The sequence below is a fragment of the Lithobates pipiens genome, unplaced genomic scaffold (assembly GCF_037356315.1).
Source record: "Lithobates pipiens isolate NorthernLeopardFrog02 unplaced genomic scaffold, aLitPip1_a1.2 Scaffold_16, whole genome shotgun sequence".
NCBI lineage: Eukaryota > Metazoa > Chordata > Amphibia > Anura > Ranidae > Lithobates > Lithobates pipiens.
In genome coordinates, this window is record NW_027507748.1 from 588,827,207 (window position 1) to 588,851,039 (window position 23,833).

Here is a 23,833-nt window from a genome sequence, read left to right on the forward strand (position 1 = left end):
GGAGGAGGAGGGAGGGAGGGTTAGGAGAGGGATGAGGAGTGTGAGGGAGGAGGAGGAGAGGGGGAGAGGTGTTAGGAGAGGGGGAGAGGGGGAAAGGATGAGGAGAAGGGGGATGGAGGAGAGGAGAGGAGGGGAGGGGGGAGGAGAGGGATGAGGAGTGTGGGGGAGAAGGAGAGGGACCCTTACATCCAGGCCATGTGTCTCAGGACAATCATGACATCACACATGTTGAGGAGTCTGAGGACAGATCAGTCTATACACACTATACAGTGTAGTTGAAGTTCACTCACTGGGGTTCTGCTCTGTAGACTGCATCCGATGACTCTGTCCAGCACAGACCCTGCCTTCATGCCTCCAGCTGTCACCACTCACCAGGCACTGACTACTCCGATCGGCTGTAGTATGTCTGCATGTGAGTGACACCTGCCACTGTACAGGAGAGGTGATAGAACCCCGGGAGGGAGAGCTGGCCTCTGCAAATGACGGGGACACGGGGGGCGGGGTCAGGAGTCACATGACTAGACTCTACAAATTAATTATGTATGGGCAGAGCTGGCACTACTGAAAGAGACCAGAGACACAGACAGGTCACTGGTATATTCATAGTGGCGCGCAGCAGCAGGGGATGTGTTTGTTTGCGTTCTGTCGGCAGACTCAGGACACGTCCCCCAGTGCTGTGCTGCGCTGCGCCTCTAATGATAGTACAGTTGGACGGAGCGCCTGCCTGAGTACATGTAACATTCTGCAGGGGCGCTGGGCGGCATCCCCTGCATTATACAGCACCGCACCTGCACCGAACATTTACATAACAAGGAGACCGATGGGAGACAGGGATTAGAGAAATCAGCGACCAGGCGCCCTAGGCAGCAGTGCGCCCTAGGCGGTTGCCTAGTTCGCCTAGTGGTAGCGCCGGCCCTGAGTGTTCCTTTTCCTACAGGTGGAACAACGGATACCCAGGTACAGTAAAGGTACACTGTTGTATTGTACATTGTGGGGTCATCCTCTATTATTAGCTTCACACCAACACTGCACCACAGCTGTGTCAAGGGGATTGAGACAATTTATTGGGGGTGTAATAGCAGCGTGCAGGCCCAATCAAATTTTAGCAGCTCCTTTGGGGGGTCAGTGCTACAATTAGAAGATTGAAATATATGCATTATAGTCTCTGCCTTTGGTCTGGGTAAAATACTGTATAACAGCAGCAACAACTCTTCTGTGTGTAAGGTCATGTGACTCTCTGTCCACTTTCTCCTTCTGGGGTTTTTAAACCCAGAGTCAGGAAGTGTATACAGGATTAAATTAACTGTGTTAAAAGCACAGCTAGTCAGACATATAGACAATAGGGAACAGCAGATCCCTACAGAAGAAGGTTGGTATGCCATTTTCTTTCTCTATTTTGTGGTCTCTTTCACAACACAGTTTGACGATAACCAGGCAGTCTTCTAACAGCACTTCCTCTAATAATGTGGCATTCTCTTTGTGGATGTGTGTTTGGTAAAATATCTCTCACTTGTAATATGCACAACTGTCCAATAACATTCATGACCATCTGATGGGTAAATAGTTTACACTGAAAGATTTTGTTTTTCACATGTCAATGGACAGTCCATATAATCTCAATTCGAAGGCCCATTGATTATGTGCTCAATTCAAACAAATATAGTGCATACTATCTTATTTAAAGTGTTTGTTCACCTTTACCAAAAAAAATGCTTAGGTAGATAAGGGATGTCTCTAGATGCAAGCAAGCTGTGAAGCATTGACCAACATTAAATAAGCCCTTTCTGTAGGTGTAGGCCATTTATGTAAGAGAGGCCCAGCTATTACCGTTTACCACGTTCATCGTAGAAGAAAGCTCTTTCTCAGATTTAAACCCCCTCACATGCGTTCCCTCTCCCCTGATGCAGTAGCTCCGAGTTCAAAACTTGAGAGGTCACTCCTGTGATGGTGAGGGTGAACAGTAATAGGCAGGCCTCACTTAGCAATATCCTGCAAATTTTCAGGTCAGGCTTCGTGAGGTATGTAAATAATCTAAACCTATAGCAAGGGCATTATTCAACTTTAGTCAAAGCCACACAGTTTGTTTTATCTACTTACACCCCTGATCGGCATATGCATAGGTAGTTTTATGGTAAAGGTGAAAGAACACCAATGCTTGTGAGATGAGGCTGTTGCTCTATGAGCTGAATTTATATTTATGATAATGGCACATCTGTATGTTATGTAGAAACGGTTGACATAACTAGGGCACAGTAGAACTTAGATCTGAAGGCTTCATATTTTAATTATGGTATAGCATAGATGATTATCGGTTCAACTGTGTCTGCAGGTAACTGGTTAATTTTATGTACAGCCTCCTCTCAGACCCAGCAACAAATTCTAGTACTGACTATAACAGATAAATAGTTTAACACATATTTTCACATATTTATCTCTATATTACAGTTAGAGCTAAGAACAAGTAATCAGTTTACAGTTTCAGGCCATTGATTGTTCAAGTTTTTAGACAAACAACTGTAGTATATTTCACAGTCTGCGTTATTTCTAAAAAAAATAGGTTAGTCTGATAAGGCATTTCATTGTTATTAAGCCTTCAATGACACATGAGGCTTTGTATTTGGTTACTCTGTAATGCTTTAGGTCGAGCTCCTTGACTAAAAAACATATTTGCAGAAGTACAAGTGATTGTTCTGATCTTGAAGATTTTAAATGTACTGTAGAACAAGGTCCATACATCCAGTCACTGGCAAATGTTTTGTACTTTCCTGTGCATAGGTAATAAAATGCACATATAGAAAGTTTCTAGAGTTGTACTTGGTTCTTCGATCATAAGCGGCAGGACCATGAGCGAGGCGTTACTAGTCCCCAGAATGTTTTCTGCAGGAAGAAAATCAATGGTTAAATAGTTTTTCCCAAATTATTTTTATTAAAGTAACACTAAACAATATTCTTATTCTCCTAAAATATTCTACACACATCCAAAACGTAATGGCCCTGTAACCTTTTTTCCATGAAATGTTTTTTTTACTGCATTTTTCTGCCTCTCTATAAATGGCCTCCCAATCCTCTCCTTTTCCCCACTCACTTCCACTTGTTTGGACAAAGCAGTGCTCTAGGAATACTACAAATCCCATAGCAGGTTTATAAAGAAGGAACATAGCCACCATCTAACAGAAAGTCATATCATAGCAAAAAAAAATACATATTTGAGATACTGTAAGAATAGTGTTATTTGGATAGTGAGCTCTATTGCACCAGACATATCATTTGGTGCTGAGGCAAATAATTCAATTTTGGGCTTATCCAACCAGAACACCTTTTTCCATGTGGCCTCAGAATCTTCAAGGTACATTTTGACAAAGCTCAGTTGTGACTGCGTGTGGCCTTACAAACCACATTTGTGGAGAATTTGTGATGTTGTTGTCACATACACACAATTACCACTCTGTCATAATTTCTTGTAACTACTTTAGAGTTGCTGTAGGCCTCTTGGTAGCCTCTCTGACCAGTTGCCTCCTGGCTCTTTCATCCAGTTTGGAGTGAAGTCCTGATCCAGGGAGGGTCTATGTTGTACCAAATACCTTCCCCTTCTTAATAACAGACTTCACTGTGCCTCTAGGCATTGATAAAGCCTTTTGTATCCATCTCCTGGCATGTGCCTGTCCACAACATTATCCCAGAGATCTTTTGATAGTGCCTTGCCACCCATAGTTGATTTGCTTCAGTTGCACTACCGGGACTGAAATGCTCCAGGAAAATGCTTTTGATGCTGAGCTAATTAAAATGACAACAGCTGATCACAGTTGACAGTAAAATGGCTGTATGTGCCAGTGAGAAGATGATTAGCTACACCAGATTTGAGTTTACAATTCATTTTTAGGAGGGGATGATCTTTATTACAACTCCGTGATTCTGTTTTTCAAATAAATAATTAAATAAAAAATCTGATATGTTGGTGTTATATCTTTCACTTGGATGCTATAAGTTTCACTCAGTAAATATATCTGGATAGAACAAAAACTGTGTGTCTTAATTTCAGGATGCAAAGCAACAAAATGTGATTTCCATACCCACTGTATATACATTACACATTTTACAATACAGATATCAAGTTCACATTTAGACCCCTTTCACACCACACCGCCCTTTGCGTCGGCGGTAAAACGCCGCTATTTAATAGCAGCGTTTTACCGCCGGATTTGCGGCGCATTTCGGCCGCTAGCAGGGCGCTTTTACCCCCCGCTAGCGGGCGCGAAAGGGTTAAAACTGGCAGCAATACGCCGCAATAGCGGCATTTTGCCGGCGGCATTACAGCGCTGCCCCATTGATTTCAATGGGGAGCAGTGGTGGAGGAGCGGTAGACACACCGCTCCTTCACCGCTCCAAAGAAGCTGCTGGCAGGACTTTTTTCTGACGTCCTGCCAGCGCACCGCTGTAGTGTGAAAGCCCTCTGGGCTTTCACACTACAAACAATGGTGCAGCTTCTTTAGGGTGGATTGCAGGCGCTATTTCTAACGCTATAGCGCCTGCAAAACGCCCTGGTGTGAAAGGGGTGTTATGGTGCAGTAATAGTAGCTCCTCAGTCTATACAGAGTGTGAACATGGATGCGTTTGTGTTTGTTTTTATTTCATTTCCTTGACCCTATAAGTTCTAGTTTAACACATTTTTATTGTTGGTTGGGGTATTTGCATCTGTGGCCCAGGCTGGTAACTTGGGATGAATTTAACATCAGTGTAACTTGTGTATAATTATGCCTTACAGCCAAGCTTTGTATGGATGATATATCATATATATATATACACACACATACACACACACAGACACACGCACACACTGTATACAGTTTAGCAAGATCTCACTGCAGACCATTCCTGGTGTACTGTTGCTAATAGACTTCAGGCAGGCAGTTGATTCAGCTAGCTGCAGTGCAATATATATATATATTAGTCTAGCCAACCCTATAGCTGACTGTAGGCCATTCCTGGAGTGCGTGCTCAAAGACACTTTCAGGCAGCTAGGCAGGTGACTCTTCGAGCTGCAGTTCATAAAATATATAGCCACTGCATTGTAGTCCAGCCCAGCCTATATCTGACTTTAGGCCATTCCTGGAGGAGTGCGTGTTCAAAGACACATTCAGGCAGGCAGGCAGCTGACTCAGTGAGTTGCGGTTTATTTAATATATAGATATACAGGCTTATATATATATATATATATATTAGTCTAGCCAAGCCTATACCCGACTGTAGGCCATTCAGGCATTGTTTTGCTAATCTAATTGTACAGTATGTCTGGAAGGCCACCAAGGAGAGGCAGACGCTCACAGGCCACTAAAAGAGGGCAAGCAGGCTCTGTTTCTACAGCCAACAGTGCTGATCGTGGATGCAGTGCATCCTCAGAATGTGGCCGTGGGTCACGCTTGTCCTTTTCTTCGGTAGCTGGCTGTGTTGAGCCACAACATTCAGAAGAGTTGGTAGAGTGGATGACCAAGCCGTCCTCATCCTCCTTATCCTTTGTCTCAAAGGCTCAGGGTACGTTTGTCTGCCAATGCAGCTGCCAAAGCAGCCTCTTCCATCGGCTCAATGTCATCAGTCACTCCTTCCCTAGCCCTACCATCATGCCCCGAGGAGTACCCCGAACTGTTCGACCACAGTGTAGGCTACAGCGTTTTGAAGGCTCTGATGATGGTGCCCAGGTTGAGGATGAAGGCAGTAACGTGAGCCCAAAGAGAGGGGGGTCCCCAAGAAGGACAAGAAACTGGCAGTCATGTTCCCCCAGCTGCAGCATACTGCCAGGTTTTCTTCAGTGGTGAGGAGGGAGGGGATGATGAGGTCACTGACTCTACGTGGGTGTCAGATAGAAGAGAGGAAGAGGAGGAGGCGGCACATCTCCAACGAGGCAGGATGCCCTCCAGGGGCCAGCTTAAGGGCAGGCAACCAACTGCATCACACCGCAGAGCTCCACATGTGCTGGGCACTGCTGACGCCGCGCATTTCCCAAAATTTCTCTAGTGTGGGCCTTTTTTGAGACGTGTGCAGCAGATCACACTGTTGCTGTTTGCAGAGTATCAAGCATGGCCAAAACAGCAGCCACTCGGGTAGCACATTTTTGACCAGACATATGTTGACCTGCCATGTAGTTCGTTGGCAACAATACTTAAAAGACCCACACCAAAGAACCTCTCCTTGCTCCTCATCAGCTGGGATGTTCAACCCCACTATAACTTCAGTCCTCTCAGAGACCTGCACTGAGAGGAATGAAGGTGTAGAATTAGGTGTCCCAAGCACTTCGAGCAATCTGGTAGCGGTACACCAACATCCGATTGTAGCAGGCAAATTTCCCTACCCCAGTTGCTAAACCGGCGAAAGAAATTCGGTCCCAGCCATCCACATGCTCAGTGGCTGAATGCTAGCTTGGCTTAATTGCTAGCACTCCAACTGCTGCCTTTTCAGCTGGTAGACTCTGCCTCCTTTCGAGAATTTGTGGAATGTGTGGTACCTCAGTGGCAGGTTCCCAAATGCCAATTTTTTTCTTGGAATGCCATTCCGGCTCTCTACCGACATGTGGAAAGCAATGTCAGGTGGGAAGGATGCAGGACAGGGTGAAGTATTGTTGGAGCTTGTTCCTCCACCACGCCTCCAAAATGCTGGTAGTGGTGATTCTGCCACACCTCTCCTGCACTCCCTCCTCTTCTTCTTCCTCTATGGCCTCTTCCTGTGCAGATTTGTCCTCTGAACCAGCAGTGCTCCGTAGGCATTCTAGGGGCTTCGCAAGCACTCAGGCAAAAAGATGCCATGCAATGCTTGCGTTGGTCTGCTTAGGGGACAGGAGCCACACTGGGGCATAGATTCTGGCAGCTCTGCAGGGGCAGGCTCAGAGGTGGTTGACCCCACGTCAGCTTCAGCCAGGAATGGTGGTTTGCGAAAATGGCACCAACCTCCTCTCCACCCTCCGACAGGGACACTTGACCCATGTTCCCTGTTTGGCTCACGTCCTTAATTTGGTGGTGCAGCGGTTATTGTGCAGGTAACCTGGGCTTACAGGAACTCCTGATGCAGGCCAGGAAAGTCTGTGGGCCGGTCATATGCCAGTGTTGGCTGGCTGATCTCCAAAAAGAATGCAACTTGCCCAAGAACCGTCTTATATGTCACATTCCCGCCAGGTGGAACTCAACGTTGGCAATGCTGCAACGGCTGCCCAAGCAGCAGAGGGCCATCAATGACTACCTGTGTGAGTATGGCACCAGGACAAGGTCAGGGGAGCTTGGCCTTTTTTTGCCACGCCAGTGGCTCATGATCAAGGATGCATGCACTGTCCTGTCGCCATGCATGCATCAGTGATACTGTCCCTCTTGTCTACCTGCTGGAGCACACGCTGCATGGAATAATAGACAGGGCACTTGAGGCAGAACAGAGGGAGGAAGAGGAGGACTTCCTTACCTCTCAAGACCCCCTTTATCCACACAGTGTTCCTGCTGGGCCTCCGATCCCACAGGAAGGAGGAGGATGAGGATTGTGTCAGCATGGAGGTGGAGCCTAGCACTCAGCATCATCAGCAGCAGTCTTCAAGGGATAGTTTCCAGCCCCCCAGAAACCCATGGACTTGTACGTGGCTGGCAGGAGGTGGCTGTGGATCAGGTCATCCTTAGTGACCCAGAGGACTCCGGACCGATTGCCTCAGCAAACCTACGCTGCATGGCCTCCCTGATCTGCAAAGCCTTACAAGGGTAAGGTGGCAGAACTTATCCAGCCATCGCATAGGGAGCAGAAGATGAAACATCTTCGGGAGGCCTTGCAGAAGGGTTTGTGCAATGAGTTTCCAGAGCCTGGGAGGTTACAATTTCCTGGTCCTCCTGGGCAACGTGTTGCTGAGGCTTCAGACAGTTTTTTAGTCCACAGCCCCAAGGTCTGATCAGTTCCAGCAACCATCGCCAGCGTCTGTTGTACATGGTGCAGGAATACCTAGCGGCAAGATCAGACTTGGAGATCTTTCCAACTGAAAATCCACTGGGTCTTGAGGATGAAACTGGGCAGAGCTTGCACAGTATGCAATTGAGCTACTGGCCTATCCTGCATATAGCGTTCTTTCGAAATGCACTTTCAGTGCTTCTGGAGGCTTTGTAACCGATCATAGAGTGGATCTGTCCACCGACTCGGTTGATCGACTCACCTTCATAAAAATGAATCGGTCTTGGATCACCAGCTACCAAGCACCTGATGCTGATCTAACCAATTCATTTTTTTTATGAATGTGAGATCCCTTCAAGACTGCCTATGCTGATGCTGAGTGACTATCCTATTCCTCCTTAATGTTCAGGTTGATAGCTTGTAAAAACATTTTTGGTTCTGGGCACCACCACCACCAGTGGCTAAGGCCCAATTTTTCTGGCCCTGTCCATGTAATTACAATTTTCGCTGTAATATTTTGCAGCAGGGCTTGTTCCTGCTCTCAGCAAAAGTATCTGTGAGGGGTTGCAGTGTTGTGGCACCACCATCACTGCCTAAGGCCCAATTTTTCTGCCCCTGTTTAACAGGGGCATGTAATTACAAGTTTTAATCTAATATTTCACAGCAGGGCCTGTTCCTGTGCTCAACAAAAGTATCTGTGAGGCTTTACAGTGTTGTGCCACCACCACCGCAGCCTAAGGCCCAATTTTTCTGCTCCTGTTTAACAGGGGCATGTAATTACAATTCCTGATAAAATATTTCACAGGGGGGCCCATACCAGCGCCCACCAAGAGTAACTGTGTGGGCTTACAGTGTTCTGGTACCACCAACACCTAAGGCCCAATTTTTCACAGAGTGTATATACAGGCAGTCCCCTAGTTTCAAAAATCCGACTTACAAATGACTACTACTTACAAACTGAGGGAGACAACAGGAAGTGAGAGGAAATCTACCCCAAGGAAGGAAAATTCTCACCTGTAAGGGTTAATATGGGAAAAAGGTGTCTCCTCCACCGATTTATCACCAATCCTTGTTTCCCTTTCCATTTGTCTCACTGATTTTCATCCATATTGCCGGGATCCAACATTACATTAAAGCCTCAAGCAGTTTTAAATGACTTTTATTCCTTTAGAAAGGTAATTTTGTGCAAGGACTGTTCTAAGCACAGGAAACACACACCACTTTACAGGCATACTATTCACCCCCCCGGTACGATATTTAAAGGAATATTTAACTTTTATTTTTTCACTTTAAGCATCATTAAAATTACTGCTCCTGAAAAAACGTCAGTTTTTAAAACTTTTTTTTCCTTCGATACATGTCCAGGGGGGTGTTCGGCCCATCCCTAATGATTATACAACCACAGTAAACAGTTTGTTTTAATGAATTTGAATATCACTTTAACCCTTTCGATGCTAGCTCTGTACATCATACGGCTGTAGCCACCAGGATTGTGTGTGAAACTGACAGGCAGAATCCTGCCTATCAAAGCTCACACACACCCCGGTACCGGCGCCCCCTCGTGTGCCCCATCATGCTTTCCATGCTCCGCTTGTCAAACTGTGGGCCCATGACCAACATGGCAGGTGCCGGTGGCTGGGAAAGCAATGTCTGCTCTCCTCCCCTTCTTAATGTGACCCGGAAAGTGATGTCTATTATGTCACTTCCGGATCAGACTTTCAGTGTCCCCGGCTACCATAGCCAAGCAGGAATGTTTTGCAATGCGACCTGCATTGTAAATCATTTGGTGGAGCCCAGAAGAGACATGCAGGCACCTCCACATATACGCACGTATGAAAGTATACAAATGCGGCGGGTGCCTACACACACACTGGAGAGCAATAATTCTAGCACCAGACCTCCTCTGTAACAGTAAAATTATACCTATATGGGGATTTTCAAGCGTCACCTATAGAAAATATAGGGTACTGAAGTTTGTCGCCATTTCACAGGCGAACACAAATTTAAGGTTTGGCATGTTGGGTGTTCTATTCACTCCGCACAGCCTCGTCTTTTATATTTTACCACAAATGTAGGTAATTTTTTGCCCTAAAATTCACTATAGTGTATTTTTTTTCAAAAAATTTGCGTTTCATAGACTTGTGTGGTAACATAGTTAAAAATTGGAACTACCACTATTTTATTCTCTAGGGTATCTGCTTCCAGAAAATATATAATGTTTTGGGATTTTATAACATCTACAGGTCTAAAATTACCTTTTAAATGTGTGCAAAAAAAGCAAAAATGGCTCTGGCAGTGAAAAGGTTAAAATTATACATAGTTACATAGTAGATGAGGTTGGGAAAATACACTGTCAAACTCCATCAAGTCCAACCTGTGTGTGTGTGTGATTACATGTCAGTATTACATTGTATATCCCTGTATGTTGCGGTCGTTCAGGTGCTTATCTATGATTATTATTATTATACACGATTTTTTTGCACCAACAGTTTGTGCAGCGCTTTATAACATGAGGGCAGACAGTACACTTACAATACAGGAGGGATCAGAGGGCCCTGCTCGCTTACAATCTAGAAGGGAGGGCCAAGTGGAAACAAAAAGTTAATTGTGGGGGATGAGCTGATGGAGAAAATGAAAATACAGTTGTTAGGTGTGGGTAGGGAAGATTTCTCTGAACAGAAGGGTTTTAAGGGATCATCTAAAAGCTAAGAGATAAGCGGGCAGATTGGGGTAGGGCATTCCATAGGATTGGGGAGGCTTTGGAAAAGTGCTGCAGAGCATGGGAGGAGGTGACAAGGGAGCTAGAGAGCAGGAGGTCTTGAGAGGAACGAAGAGAACGAGTAGGTTGGTATTTAGAGACTAGGCTAGTGATGTAGCTGGGGGGGAATTGTGCATGGTTTTGTACGTAGTTAGTATTTTGAATTCAATTCTTTGGCCAAGTGGAAGCCACTGGAGGGATTGACAGAGAGGAGTAGCATACACAGAGCAATTGATAAGGTGGATGAGTCTGGCAGCAGCATTTATGATGGATTGAAGAGGTGATAGACTATGTAGAGGTAAGCCAATGAGAAGGAAGTTGCAGTAGTTGAGGCAAGAGATAACCAGTGAGCGAATTGAGAGCTTTGTTGTGTCATTGGTTAGAAAGGAGCGTATTTTGGAGATGTTACGGAGGTTGAGGTGGCAGGATTTGGACAGTGATTGGACGTGTTGCTTAAAGGAGAGTTCAGAGTCCAGGACTACACCTAGAACTTTGGCATGTGGGGATGGACTTATAGTTGTGCCATCGATTTTGACAGAGAGATCAGGGGAAGGGGCATATGGGGGAGGAAAAATTATAAGTTCAGTTTTGGATAGACTGAGTTCGAGGAAGTGGTGTGACATCCAGACTGATATATCTGATAGTAAATTAGTGATACGTGAGGAGACAGAGGGAGTGAGCTGAGGGGTACAGAAATATATTTGGGTGTCATCAGCGTAGAGGTGGTAGTGGAAGCCATGGGAGGCTATCAGTTGACCCAGGGAGGAGGTGTAGATTGAAAACAGGAGAGGTCCAAGAACAGAACCTTGGGGGACCCAAACTGAGAAAGGAAGAGGAGAGGAGGAAGTAGAGTTGTTAGAAACACTAAAGGTGCGGTTGGATAAGTAGGTAGAGAACCAGCAAAGAGTACAGTCACAGAGACCAAAGGCATGGAGTTTGAGGAGGAGGGGTTGGTCAACCATATCAAAGGCAGCAGAGAGGTCCAGGAGTAGGAGTAAAGAATAGTGTCGATTGGTTTTGGCCATTAATAGATCGTTTGTTAGTTTTAGGAGAGCAGTTTCTGTGGAGTGTTGAGGACGAAATCCAGACTGAAGGGGATCAAGAAGGCTATTATCAGCGATGTGGACGATCAGTCAGTTGTAGACCAGATGTTTGAGGAGTTTGGATAAGAAGGGGAGCAAGGAGATGGGGCACAGGTTGTTAAGATTGGATGGGTCCAGTGAGGGCTTTTTAAGTATGGGTCTGACAAGTACATGGTTTTAGATATTAGTTTTTTTAAACTATTGATGCCCCCCCCCGCTAAGACCACCATCTGTGGAAGGGAATTCCACATCCTGGCCGCTTTTACAGTAAAGAACCCTCTATGTAATTTAAGGTTAAACCTCTTTTCTTCTAATTTTAATGAGTGGCCACGTGTCTTGTTAAACTCCCTTCCGCAAAAAAGTTTTATCCCTATTGTGGAGTCACCAGTATGGTATTTGTAAATTGAAATCATATCCCCTTTCAAGCGTCTCTTCTCCAGAGAGAATAAGTTCAGTGCTCGCAACCTTTCTTCATAACTAATATCCTCCAAACCCTTTATTAGCTTAGTTGGCTTTTCTTTGTACTCGCTGCATTTCCAGTACATCCTTTCCGAGGACTGGTGCCCAGAACTGGACAGCATACCCCAGGTGCGGCCGAACCAGAATCTTGTAGAGTGGAAAAATTATCGCTTTATCCCTGGAGTTAATCCCTTTAGTGCATGTCAATATTCTGTTTGCTTTGTTAGCAGCAGCTTGGCATTGCATGCCATTGCTGACCCTATCTACTAGGACCCCCAGGTCCTTTTCCAAGCTAGATTCCCCCAGAGGTTCTCCCCCCTCTGTATAGATTGCGTTCATATTTTTTCCACCCAAATGCATTATTTTAAATTTTTCGACATTAAACCTAATTTTGAATGTAGTTGCCCACCCCATTAATTTGTTCAGATCTTCTTGCAAGGTTTCCACATCCTGCGGAGAGGTTATTGCCCTGCATAGCTTAATATAGTCCGCAAATACAGAGATTGAACTTTTTACCCCATCCTCCAGGTTGTTTATGAACAAATTAAATAGGATTGGTCCCAGCACAGAACCCTGTGGGACCCCACTTTCCACCCCTGACCATTCCGAGTATTCACAATTTATCACCACCCTCTGAACTCGCCCTTGTAGCCAGTTTTCAATTTATGTATGGTCCATTCCAACGGACCTTACTTTGTACAGTAAATGTTTATGGGGAAAGGTGTTGAATGCTTTTGCAAAATCCAGATACACCACATCTATGGGCCTTCCTTTATCTAGATAGCAACTCACCTCCTCATAGAAGGTTAATAGATTGGTTTGGCAAGAACGATTCTTCATGAATCCATGCTGATATTTGTTTAAAAAAAACATCAGTAACAGGCTGTAATCCAGCTTTAGGCTGGATGTGTTTGAATTGTTTTACTGAATCATGGTAGAAAATAGTATTCTCAGATATGTTGGAAGAACAGCATCGTAACTTTAGATACTGTGAAATATATATATTTCATATACATATTTTTTCGCATTTAGCTGCGTTTTTGGGTGTTTTTTTTATTGAAAACACTCTCTATAATGTAAAAACATCAAACGAGGCTAAACACGGCTTGCCGCTTTTAGCTGCATTTTTTGGCATTTTTTGTTTTTACAGCTCATTTTTACTGCTCCTGGGAGCACAGGATGGCTGTTTTTTTTACTGTTACTAAATGCGTATGCCTCCAAACGCCTCTGACAGTTTGTGTGCATGGACACATAGGCTAAAATAGAGGGGCTTTTAGAGGCAGTAAAAAAAAAAAAAAAAAAAAAACATCAAATGCCCCTGAAAGATTAAAATATGACAAAAAATAGAAAAATGCACAGGATGGAAAATAAACGTCTGGAATCAATTTCAACTAGAACATTTCGTAAAAACACTTCTACATCCAATAAGAGACGAAGGAGGAAAGAGGTCCTTGGAAAGGCTCTGCTACACACAACAGTCATTAAAGAAAGGAATATAAAAAGTATATGGAATACTTTCAGATCTAGAAGGACAAGGAAGACCGGCCTATATAGATCAATGGGAAAAGGAAATGAACTCAAAACTTGATTATGGTCAAGTTGAGAGGATGATTGGAGCAGTCTATGACAGTGCGTGGGATATGAACACCATTGAAATTAATTATAAACTGCTGGCCGGATGGTATTTGACATTGGTGAGAATATATCAGTATCAAACGGAGAGTTCTGCATTATGCTGGAGGAAATGCAACCAAAGGGAAACAACGGTGCATATCTGGTGGGAGTGCCCAAAGATAAAGGAGTACTGGCAAGAGATAGTGCGTATTATAAAAAAAATAACGAATGAGAATATAGAATACAATCTACAGATGTGTCTGTTTCAGGACTTTAATAAACCAAGGAAGCAGATGAGGAAAACAATTATCCTGATACTCATACTCTTAAATGCCGCAAAAGGGTTGATCCCAAAGAACTGGCTAAACAGTGAAAAACCAGACATGAGAGACTGGTTCGATAAAATAGAGTATCATAATAAAATGGCACATCTGGAGAGCAGAGACAAAGGACGATTCTAGACCTACACTGCAGTATGGGAAAGTTGAGAAAAATTCAAATCCTCAAAAAAAAAAAAAAAAAAACTTAGAGATGTTGGCAGGCAGAGGAACATAACGAACAAAGGGGGGGGGGGGGTAAAGGAGGGGGGTTTAGGGGGTTGAATTAGGGGGGAATGATCTGTTTTGTATGCAAGGTAAAATTTCACGATAAGTGAGTAAATTAAAGTACAATAATATAAGCCACGATGATGTGAAAACGAGAAGAGACCAAAATTTGAACTGTGAAAGTTGAAATAAGTCTCTCAGGAAATTTCGCTGAAGTGGTAATAAGAAAAAAAAAAAAATGTCCCTACCCTAACAGCAGCTGTAAAAATGTCCTGTGTGCATGAGCCCTAATACTTATCTATGCAGCAGGTGGCGCTGTGGCATTATAGTGTGTATTCTATGGTAATGTAATCAGAGTATTGTCTTTCCTTTGTTCAGTGCACTTGTTTGTTCTCTTCCTGATGTAAAGACATGTTCTGCTAATTTCCCATGACAGTAAAAGGTATCTCCTGCATACAGAAAGGTTCCAGCGCATAATTTCAATACTCAGCTAACAGGTTATGGGCCCAGCAGCACCCAGGGCACCCAAGCATTGGAGCAAATAATTCTACAACTCTGTGAGTACTGTATACAAGCTTCTGAAAGATGGCAAGTGGTTCAGATGTGAAGTTTGCAACTGTAAAGCTGAACAATGCCAATTACCAGCTATGGGAATTCAAACTAGAAATTTTTCTCAGCAAGGATGACTTGTGGTAAGTGCTGAAAAGAGACAAACCCACAAACGGAGTGATGGAGGAACGGGACAGAAATGATAGGCAGGCAAAAGCAACTATAAGCTTACTAGTAGAAGATGATCAGCTTATCCACATAACACATAAGAAAATGGCCAAAGGTATGTGGACTTCATTACAAAATCTACATGAGCGTTCAAGCCTAAACAGTGAGTTGTTTCTACTACGAAAGCTGTATAAGATGAGACTAGAAGTAGGCCAGGAAATGTGTAACCGTGTGAAAGCTTTGCTAGATATCATACAGCAGCTACATGGCATTGGAGAGGACAACAAAGATAACCATTTTGTTGCTCTGCTCCTCTACAGCCTTCCAGGGACATATACTGCTCTTATTAACATTTTAGAAACCAGACCGGAGCGGGAACTGACGCTGGAATGTGTCAAAGGTAAATTAATTGATGAATATGAGAGAAGGAAAAAAAATACGCACAATGATGACAAGGCTCTTAAGATGTACAAAGGCACAAAGCACAACAAAGAAAGGAGAGCCTGTTTTCTCTGTAAAAGTCACTTAAAAAAGGATTGTTCTATCTGGAAAGCCGAGCAGAGAAAGCTAGAACTATCCACAAAAAGTCAAAGCAGCCACAAAAAAATCTGCAGAAACATCATGAAGTGGCACCTTTAAGGTGACAGTGCGGCAAGTGCATAGACCTTCTTCACAAACATGGATTAGAGTGTAAAAAACAAAGTTTTCCTAGAAAACGGGAAAAGCGTCACTGCTGAAGGTAAAGGCCAGGGTTTCCTGAACTGCATTACATCACAAAGTAAGCAGAATATCCTTGTAAAGAAAGTGCTGAATGCTCCAGAATTAGAAGGCAGTCCTCTATAAGTGAAAAGTCTTGCAAACAATGATCTCTGTGTTAAGTTTCAGGGTGATGAATGCATAATTCACAATAATAAGCAATTCCTCGCAAAAAGGAAAACTGGATGATCACCTATACAGGTTCATTACCATAGACCAACAAGTCAATATAGTTTCTAATGGCCAACACAGCAAATGTATTAATTCATGGCATAGGCAGCTGGGGCACAGAAATCCAGAAACTATACAGGGCATTATACAGAGAGGCTTATTATAAGATTTGACAATAGTACCTTGCAATGCAAGTGCTGTATTGAAGCAAAAGCCACACGTGGTCTCCATCCACAGGCATCTAAAAGAAAACCTGCCTACCCCCTACAGCTCATACACAGTGACATATGTGGTCCAATGAAAACAGATATCTACTGACTGGCAGGAACAGACACTACTGGCGGAAACAGATATCTACTGACATTCATTGATGATTATTCCAGGTACACAACTACTTAGTCCAAAAAGAGTGCAACACCGCTCAGACTGTGGCTAACAAATTCCTCATGGGTGCTGGCCCCGGCTCACCACCATCAATAGCAATTGAAGAAAAGGAAAAAATTGGTTGCACACCATGAAAGGAACAGCTTCTTTAGAATGATTTCTTTATTGACCGAGTGCCGAATGTTTGTAGCCGCATTTTACACGGATAACTCGTGCTTGTTCACTACCAAAGTATAGGCCCAAACCTGAGCTATTTAATCACTAGAGATATGCGCTATAGCCGATTGACGGCTACAGCGCGGACCTGCATTGCCGGGATGACGTCTATTGACGTCGTCCCGCGCACGAGCGGCCTGCGCGCCCCCTGAAAGACTAGACTCATAGACTCACTCGATCCCGACCCCTTACCACGTGATCAGCTCTCAGCCATGACAGCTAATCATGTGATGTCAACACAGCTGGTAATCAGCTATTTTTTCTGCTTGCGCTGTCAGAAAAGAAAAAGGCGATCATTGGTGGCAGTAAGAGGGACATCAGTGCCGATCACTGCGATGTGCCACCAGCTCCTCAGTTCCCACCTGTGCCCCCTACAAGTGCCACCTAGCAGTAGGCAACAGTGCAGCCTACCAGTGCCCACCAGCGCCACCCATCAGTGCCCACAATCAGTGCCTGAACAGTGCTGCACATCAGTGCCACCTACCAGTGCCCATCCATGCCACCCATCCGTGCCACCCATCAGGGCTCATCAGTGCCATCTTATCAGTGGCCATCAGTGCCACCTTATCTGTGCCCATCAGTACCGACTTATCTGTCCCCATCAGTGCCACTTTAACTGTGCCTATTAGTGCAGCCTATCAGTGCCCACCAGTGCCGCCTCATCAGCGCTTATCAATGAAGCAGAAAAATTACCCGTTTGAAAAATTTTATAATGAACTATTAAACATGATTTTTTTCCCAAAATTTTCAATTTTTTGGTTTGTTTAGCAAAAAATAAAAACACCAGCTGTGATTAAATACCACCAAAAGAAAGCTCTATTTGTGTGAAAAAATGATAAAATTTTCATTTGGGTACAGGGTTGTATGACTGCGCAACTGTCATTCAAAGTGCGTCAGCGCTGAAAGCTGAAAAATTGGTCTGGGCAGGAGGGGGGTTTAAGTGCCCAGTAAGCAAGTGGTTAAATGCTCCACCCGAAAGTGATGCAAAAAAAAAAAAAAGAGCCCGGCTTGATTGGCTGAACATGCAGTGGTGGCTGGTGCTCAAAATTTTTTGGGAGGAAAACAAACTGAAAAATTCTGAAAAATACTGAAAAGAAAACATCAAATGCAGCCACTGTGCCATCAATTGCAGCTTCACCGTGCCCATCAAATGCAGCCACTGTGCCACCTAAATGAAGCGCCACTGTGCCACCTAAATGAAGCGCCACTGTGCCACCTAAATGAAGCGCCACTGTGCCCCATCAAATGCAGCCACTGTGCCCCATTAAATGCAGCCACTGTGTCCCATCAAATGCAGCCACTGTGTCCCATCAAATGCAGCCACTGTGCCCCATCAAATGCAGCCTCACTGCGCCAATCTGACCGGCACTTTCCCCATCTTGGAGGCGGGTCAGGCAGAGGGTGATGGCTGTGAGCTGTGTGGGATGAGCAGCGGGTCCTCCATGCTTCCCTGCGTCTCTTCTTCCATTCCCCTAGGCATCCAATAGGATCACCTCTGCCTTCAGCCAATCAGGTGATGGGTATTAGACCCACACTTCCTTATTGGCGGAGATGCAGTTCAGTATTTAGAAATGCATATGAATATTTTCTTTTCTAACACACCTGGGTGGGCACCGAGCGCAATGCTTTGCACTCAGACTCCAACTATTTTGAAGCCTATGACTCCAATCAGGTGCTTCAGAAAAACACTCCCACCGATGTAATTCAGGCGCTCAGTGTCCGAAATGCCTGAATACGGGGTGGCAGCGGCGGCCATGGATATGTAGCACTGACCCCCGAAAGAGCTGCTGGTTTTGTTGGGCTTACCGTTACCTTCTTGACCTCGTGTACATCTAGGGGTTTCCCAAGGTAGATGGCCCAAAGAATTGCAGAAACTGACACTGGATCCACTTTTAGGATATTTATTTGAAAAGGTAGACAAAACAGTCTCTCAATGAAGGGTAGAGGGTTAGGTAAGAAGTTCAGGTACTCTTGAAACTGCAAAAAATAGGAAGTCTCTCACTATAGAAATCCAGAGAATTACCATTCACAACTGGATCCTCTCAGCTACAGGACAGACCTCCTCTCACTAGGCCTAGCAGCCGATAGAGTGTTTGAAAAGAGCAAAGTCCATGCCACAGACTTGAATGTACAACACTTGAACAAAGTCTCTGCCACAGACTTGAATGTACCTGAGGGACGTAGAAAAATTTAGAGTGCCATCATACGGTACCAGAATCTCGCAGCCGGTCTGGCGATACCTTATGAGTTTAGATTCACTTAGTGTCCTGCAGAGTCTGGCGGACAATTTTGAGTGAAAACTTCTTTCTAAGTCCACCGGACTTTTGGGAAGAAAAAGTCTGCCAGAGCCCACACATGGACGGATTGTCTGCCGGATAGTCCGATCGTGTGTACGGGGCATTCGAGTACCTGAACTTCCCTTTTCCAACCCTCCCAAGTTGAAAGACTGTTCAATTGTCTGAGTTTTTCAAATAAAATCCATTCAAGTGGATCTATTGTCAGTCTCAAGTTACTGTGCCATCTACCAGGGGACATCCCCTAGACGTGCATCACGGAGAACGGAGGGTAACTGTAAGCCCAAAAATAACCAGCAGCTCCTTCGGGGGTTAGTGCTACAATATATAAAAAAAAAAATTTCCCTCAGTTTAGGCCGATACGTATTCTTCAACATATTTTTGGTAAACAAAAGATCCCAATAAGCGTTTGATTGGTTTGTGCAAAAGTTATAGCGTCTACAAAATAGGGAATAGTTTTATGGCATTTTTATCTTTTTTTTTTTATACTGGTAATGGCAGTGATCAGCGATTTTTATCTTGACTGTGACATGGCGGACACATCGGACAATTTTGACACATTTTTGGGACCAGTGGCATTAATACAGCGATCGATGTTATAAAATTGCATTGATTACTATAAAAAGGTCAATGGCAGTGAAGGGGTTAACCAGTAGGGGGTGGGGAAGGGGTTAAGTGTGTCCTAGGGAGTGATTCTAACTGTCAGGGGATGGGCTAGCAGTGACACGACACTGATCACTGCCTTTATACTGGCATCTACCCGTTCTTCAGCTCTGTGACACGATTGCGGGCACCCGGTGGACAGAGTCTGCAGGTCCCACTGGCATGGTCATGGAGTTTGTGGCAGGTGTGCGCGCACGACGGGAAATTCAATGTAACGTACAGCCGTGCCATTCTGCCAACGTATATGTACAGGAGGCGGACGGCAAGTGGTTAAAATGGGCTCAAATCACACCAGACAGAATCGCATGTGAATTGCACAGGAGTGCAGTGCAGTTCCTGTGCAATTTACATGAAAAATATCATGTGAAACCAGGCATTTTGAATGGGCTCAAATCGCACCAAAGTCATGCATGCACCAATTTTGGAACTGCACTACAACTGGTTTGCATGGTCGTTTTGTGAATGTGATCCAGTGCAGGCAGAAAAACAGTTTAGCAACCTTTGTTTGTGGTGTCGTTAAGATAGCACTGACACACACTGCAGATTGCAAGGGGTGCAATTTGAATGAGGCGCATAAAATGTGCGTGGATTGAGGGTTTCCCACGTTGTAGTGTACCTCTGCGTATCTCCTAAGCAGTAGTGTGTTTTTCTTCTGCCAGCGCGCGAAGTGCAATTACACACACACACCTTCTTGCACCCGCTTAGCTAAACCATTTCCTAAAGGAAAAAGTCAGTGTATTCAAGGCTGGCAATTTTTCAGTTGATTGTATTTTTTTAAATTCTGTGATTAATTGAAAATTAAGCTAATGTAAACACAGCGAGTGTACTGCCTTCCACAAGATGATGCCCTTTCTACCTGCACAGTAAGATTGGCGATTACAGTGCGCCATGCTTTGGTAGGCAGTGCATTCCCCATTTTTTTTTAATCTGTAGAAAAGTTAAAAAAGCCAGTGAGTGCTCGTTTTGACAACATGGTGCACTTTGCACCATAATAACCAACCTTACTGAGGAGGTGCACCATCTCCTTGTAGGTAGGCAACACACTTTGCACCTATTCAGTTTGGACACTAGTACTGGACAAAAGCCAACAGCATTCATAAAAACTGGAAGAAGGAAAGAAACTGAAATCGGGTTCGGTTTTCTAAAGGACCTGATAAAATACAATTACGGATGTGATTGCTTACTAGATGCAACACATCGTTTTTCCTTTTTCCAGTCTTTATCATTTTGGCACAATTTATTTTATTTAAAAAGACTTTCACTTAGTACTTGCTGCTGAATTCCACCCCCCCTCCCCCAGAACAAAAAATTATCTATGGCCCTGCATGAATCTATCCATTCGTCATATAGGGGTTGGCATGGCAGAGGGGGAGGTCCCTGTGCATCCTTAATGGACGCACTGCCACTGCCAACATGTATAGCAATTAGACACATCAGATAAAATCATTGAGTCACAAAGTGTGTGAAAAAAAACTATACTGAAAAGGACTAACATAATGAAAATAAGACAAAAAATACAACATGAGGAAAGATATAAATATACATATAATATATACTGTATATAGCATAATAAAAACCCTCAAAAGTACTTGTAAAGAATTAAATAAATGAAAATCAAAAACGCTTCTGCAAATATTCCTATAATGTCCTTTGGCACTCAGTCAATATAGAAATCATTTTATAAAAGCTGTTTCTTTCATGGTGTGCGACCAATTTTTTCATTTTCTTCAATTACACAACTACTAATCTGATGAAACACAAGAATGAAACATGATAAAACTGTGAATAGTACGCACTAACAATGGAGGAGAATACATAAGCAAAGAAGTGGCCTCATACCTGAGGAGACGAGGAATAGTACCACACCATGCACTCCTGAATAAAACGGTGTAGCAGAAAGGAAAAAAACAACAAAAACTAAAACACTCATGCCGCGTACACACAATCGGACATTCCAACAACTAAATCCTGGATTTATTTCCGACGGATGTTGGCTCAAACTTGTCTTGCATACACACTGTCGCACAAATGTTTTCGGAAATTCCGATTGTCAAGAACGCGCTGACGTCCAAAACGTACAACGGCACTATAAAGAGGAAGTTCAATAGCCAGTGCTCCACCCTTTGGGCTCCTTCTGCTAATCTCGAGTTTATCTTGTGTTAGTAGACATTTGGTGAGAGAGATCTGCTCTTTTCAGCCTCATGCTTTTCAGATCATTACTGCATGCAGCAAGCCATCACTCCCGAGCAGAGGCTAGTCGCCATTTGCGGTACTTGGCGACAGAGAGAAATCTGCAGAAATCTGTTGCTGATGAAGAGTTTGGGCTGGGTGATCCTCTGATGTGGCCGTTCCCGATGAGGACCCTCACCCCAGACCAGAGGGTTTTTAACTACCGGCTGGCCAGAGCCAGAAGAGTGGTGGAGAATGCTTTTGGGATAATGGCCAGCCGGTTCCGCCTATTCCTTACGCCAATCAGCATGGCGGAATATAAACTTAACCATATAACCATTTCATGCTGCATTCGCCACAACTTTTTAAGGAGAAATTCTATGAACTATGTGGTCTCAGTTAGGCCTGAGGCCGGATTTCAAGACCAAACCCTGATGGCACTTGAAGCTGGCCATCCTGGCCTGCCCCCCACAAATCGCCTGCAAGGTCCATATAAAAAATATATGGAGTACTTTGCGGGTAGGAGGGCCATTGATATGCCAGAAAATGTTTAACAAACATTTTTTAAATAAATGTTTATTTTAAACTGAAAAATATTTCCTTTGATTTACTGCTTGTGTTTCTTTTAGCTGTCTCCTGTATCTAATGGGCTTTCCATTTTCTTCAATAGTGCAAACGTAATTTCTTTGATACATGAGGTGACAATCTCTTTTTTAGCTATTATGTGGTGGGTCTGTTACACCCACACACACCTTTTTGTTGTTAATGTATGTAATGCATTACTTATAAAAATATTCATCAATTTTCAGCACCGTGAAATAATCTTTTGGAGTTAGGAAAATGACCTGATTGTTGCAAATTATAAAGCACTGTGGGTGTTATTTACTAAAGGAAAATACACTTTGCACTACACGTGCACTGCAAACGTGCACTTAAAAGTGCACTGAAACTGCACTGAAAGTGCAAAGTGGATTTGCCTTTAGTAAACAGCCCCCATTGTCACTGTAAACACCAACTTACTCAAAAAAACTGCTATTGAGCATTGAAAGAAGAAGCCACACATTGTTGAGTAGATTTTTTTTTTTACTCTGTGCACACTCACATGTGTGTTTAGAAAAGGGTTTTTGAACCAACATAATTTTAGAATATTTTTTTTGACATTTAGAAATATCCTTTTTTGTGGTAAACAGGCATGTTTTTAAAACCATAAAACAATACACAACTCAGAAACTTACAAAGTTCAACTTTGATAAATTGAAGGCAATATCAGACATTAGTATGTCCAAACTGCGTTGATATTGCCTTCATCAGATGGGGTGATGTCACCCCTGTGAAATCCAAATGCACACAAATTGAGAGTCTAAATGGGGATTTCCCTCCCGATTCCATGCCTAAGGTCAACATGTGCTAGCTCCCATCATGGGGCATCAATGGACGTGTTTTGGGGGTACAACCCCTTCATCTCAGCTACTTGAGTTGTGAGGAAGGGGTTGCACCCACAAAACGCATACATTGATATCCCGTGATGGCACATAGCACATGTTGACACACTGTGTGCATCTTTAAAATTTGGCTTTAAACATTTTTTAGAAAATTTTTACAAATAAAAACAATTTGAACATTTTTGGTGCATTTTACATTCAGCCTAAAATGTTAATGATGTTTTTGAGTCTTTTTTTCGATATCTTCCTTGATCTTCTGTAAATCCCTATTGTACACCATGATCTCCCCGATGAGGATCTGTGCACTTGCACTTGTGAAATGTGTTTCTTTTTCCACAAAATCCACATCACCTAAAATAAAAAAAACACACCATGTATTATAAATATGCAGGCATCCATCTATTACCTGAAGCTGTGATCTCAGACACTCATCTGTTGTGGTCACTATAATTTATAAACCTCTCCTTCCTCCACATTTCTTGTTGTGGCGTTGGCCCCTTCTTTAGGAGATTGTGGGTCCCTGGTGTCCTCTGATGACCTGAGTCTCTCCCCTATGTGAATAAAAAAAGGTATACTTAGCACACAGATATTTGAGGGCAGAAATAGGAATATGAAACATTGCTTGGAAGTGTAATGTACAATTGTCTGTTTTGTCAGA

General features: G+C 43.6%; 1 protein-coding gene across 4 annotated transcripts in view; it reads right to left on the minus strand.

Annotated features, from left to right (window-relative positions):
• Nucleotides 1-2,259: 2,259 nt before the first annotated feature.
• Nucleotides 2,260-23,833, minus strand: part of LOC143983798 (sterol O-acyltransferase 2-like) — a 247,135-nt gene continuing 225,561 nt past the window's right edge. For 3 of the 4 annotated variants that reach the window (XM_077483889.1, XM_077483888.1, XM_077483892.1), the window contains 2 exons: nt 23,582-23,726; nt 2,260-2,877 (listed from right to left, as the gene is read on the minus strand). In XM_077483889.1, the coding sequence (XP_077340015.1) occupies nt 23,604-23,726 (123 nt within the window). In that variant the 3' untranslated portion in view covers nt 2,260-2,877; nt 23,582-23,603. The remainder of the gene's footprint in view (nt 2,878-23,581; nt 23,727-23,833) is intronic. The other variant, XM_077483891.1, reaches the window with a different exon arrangement.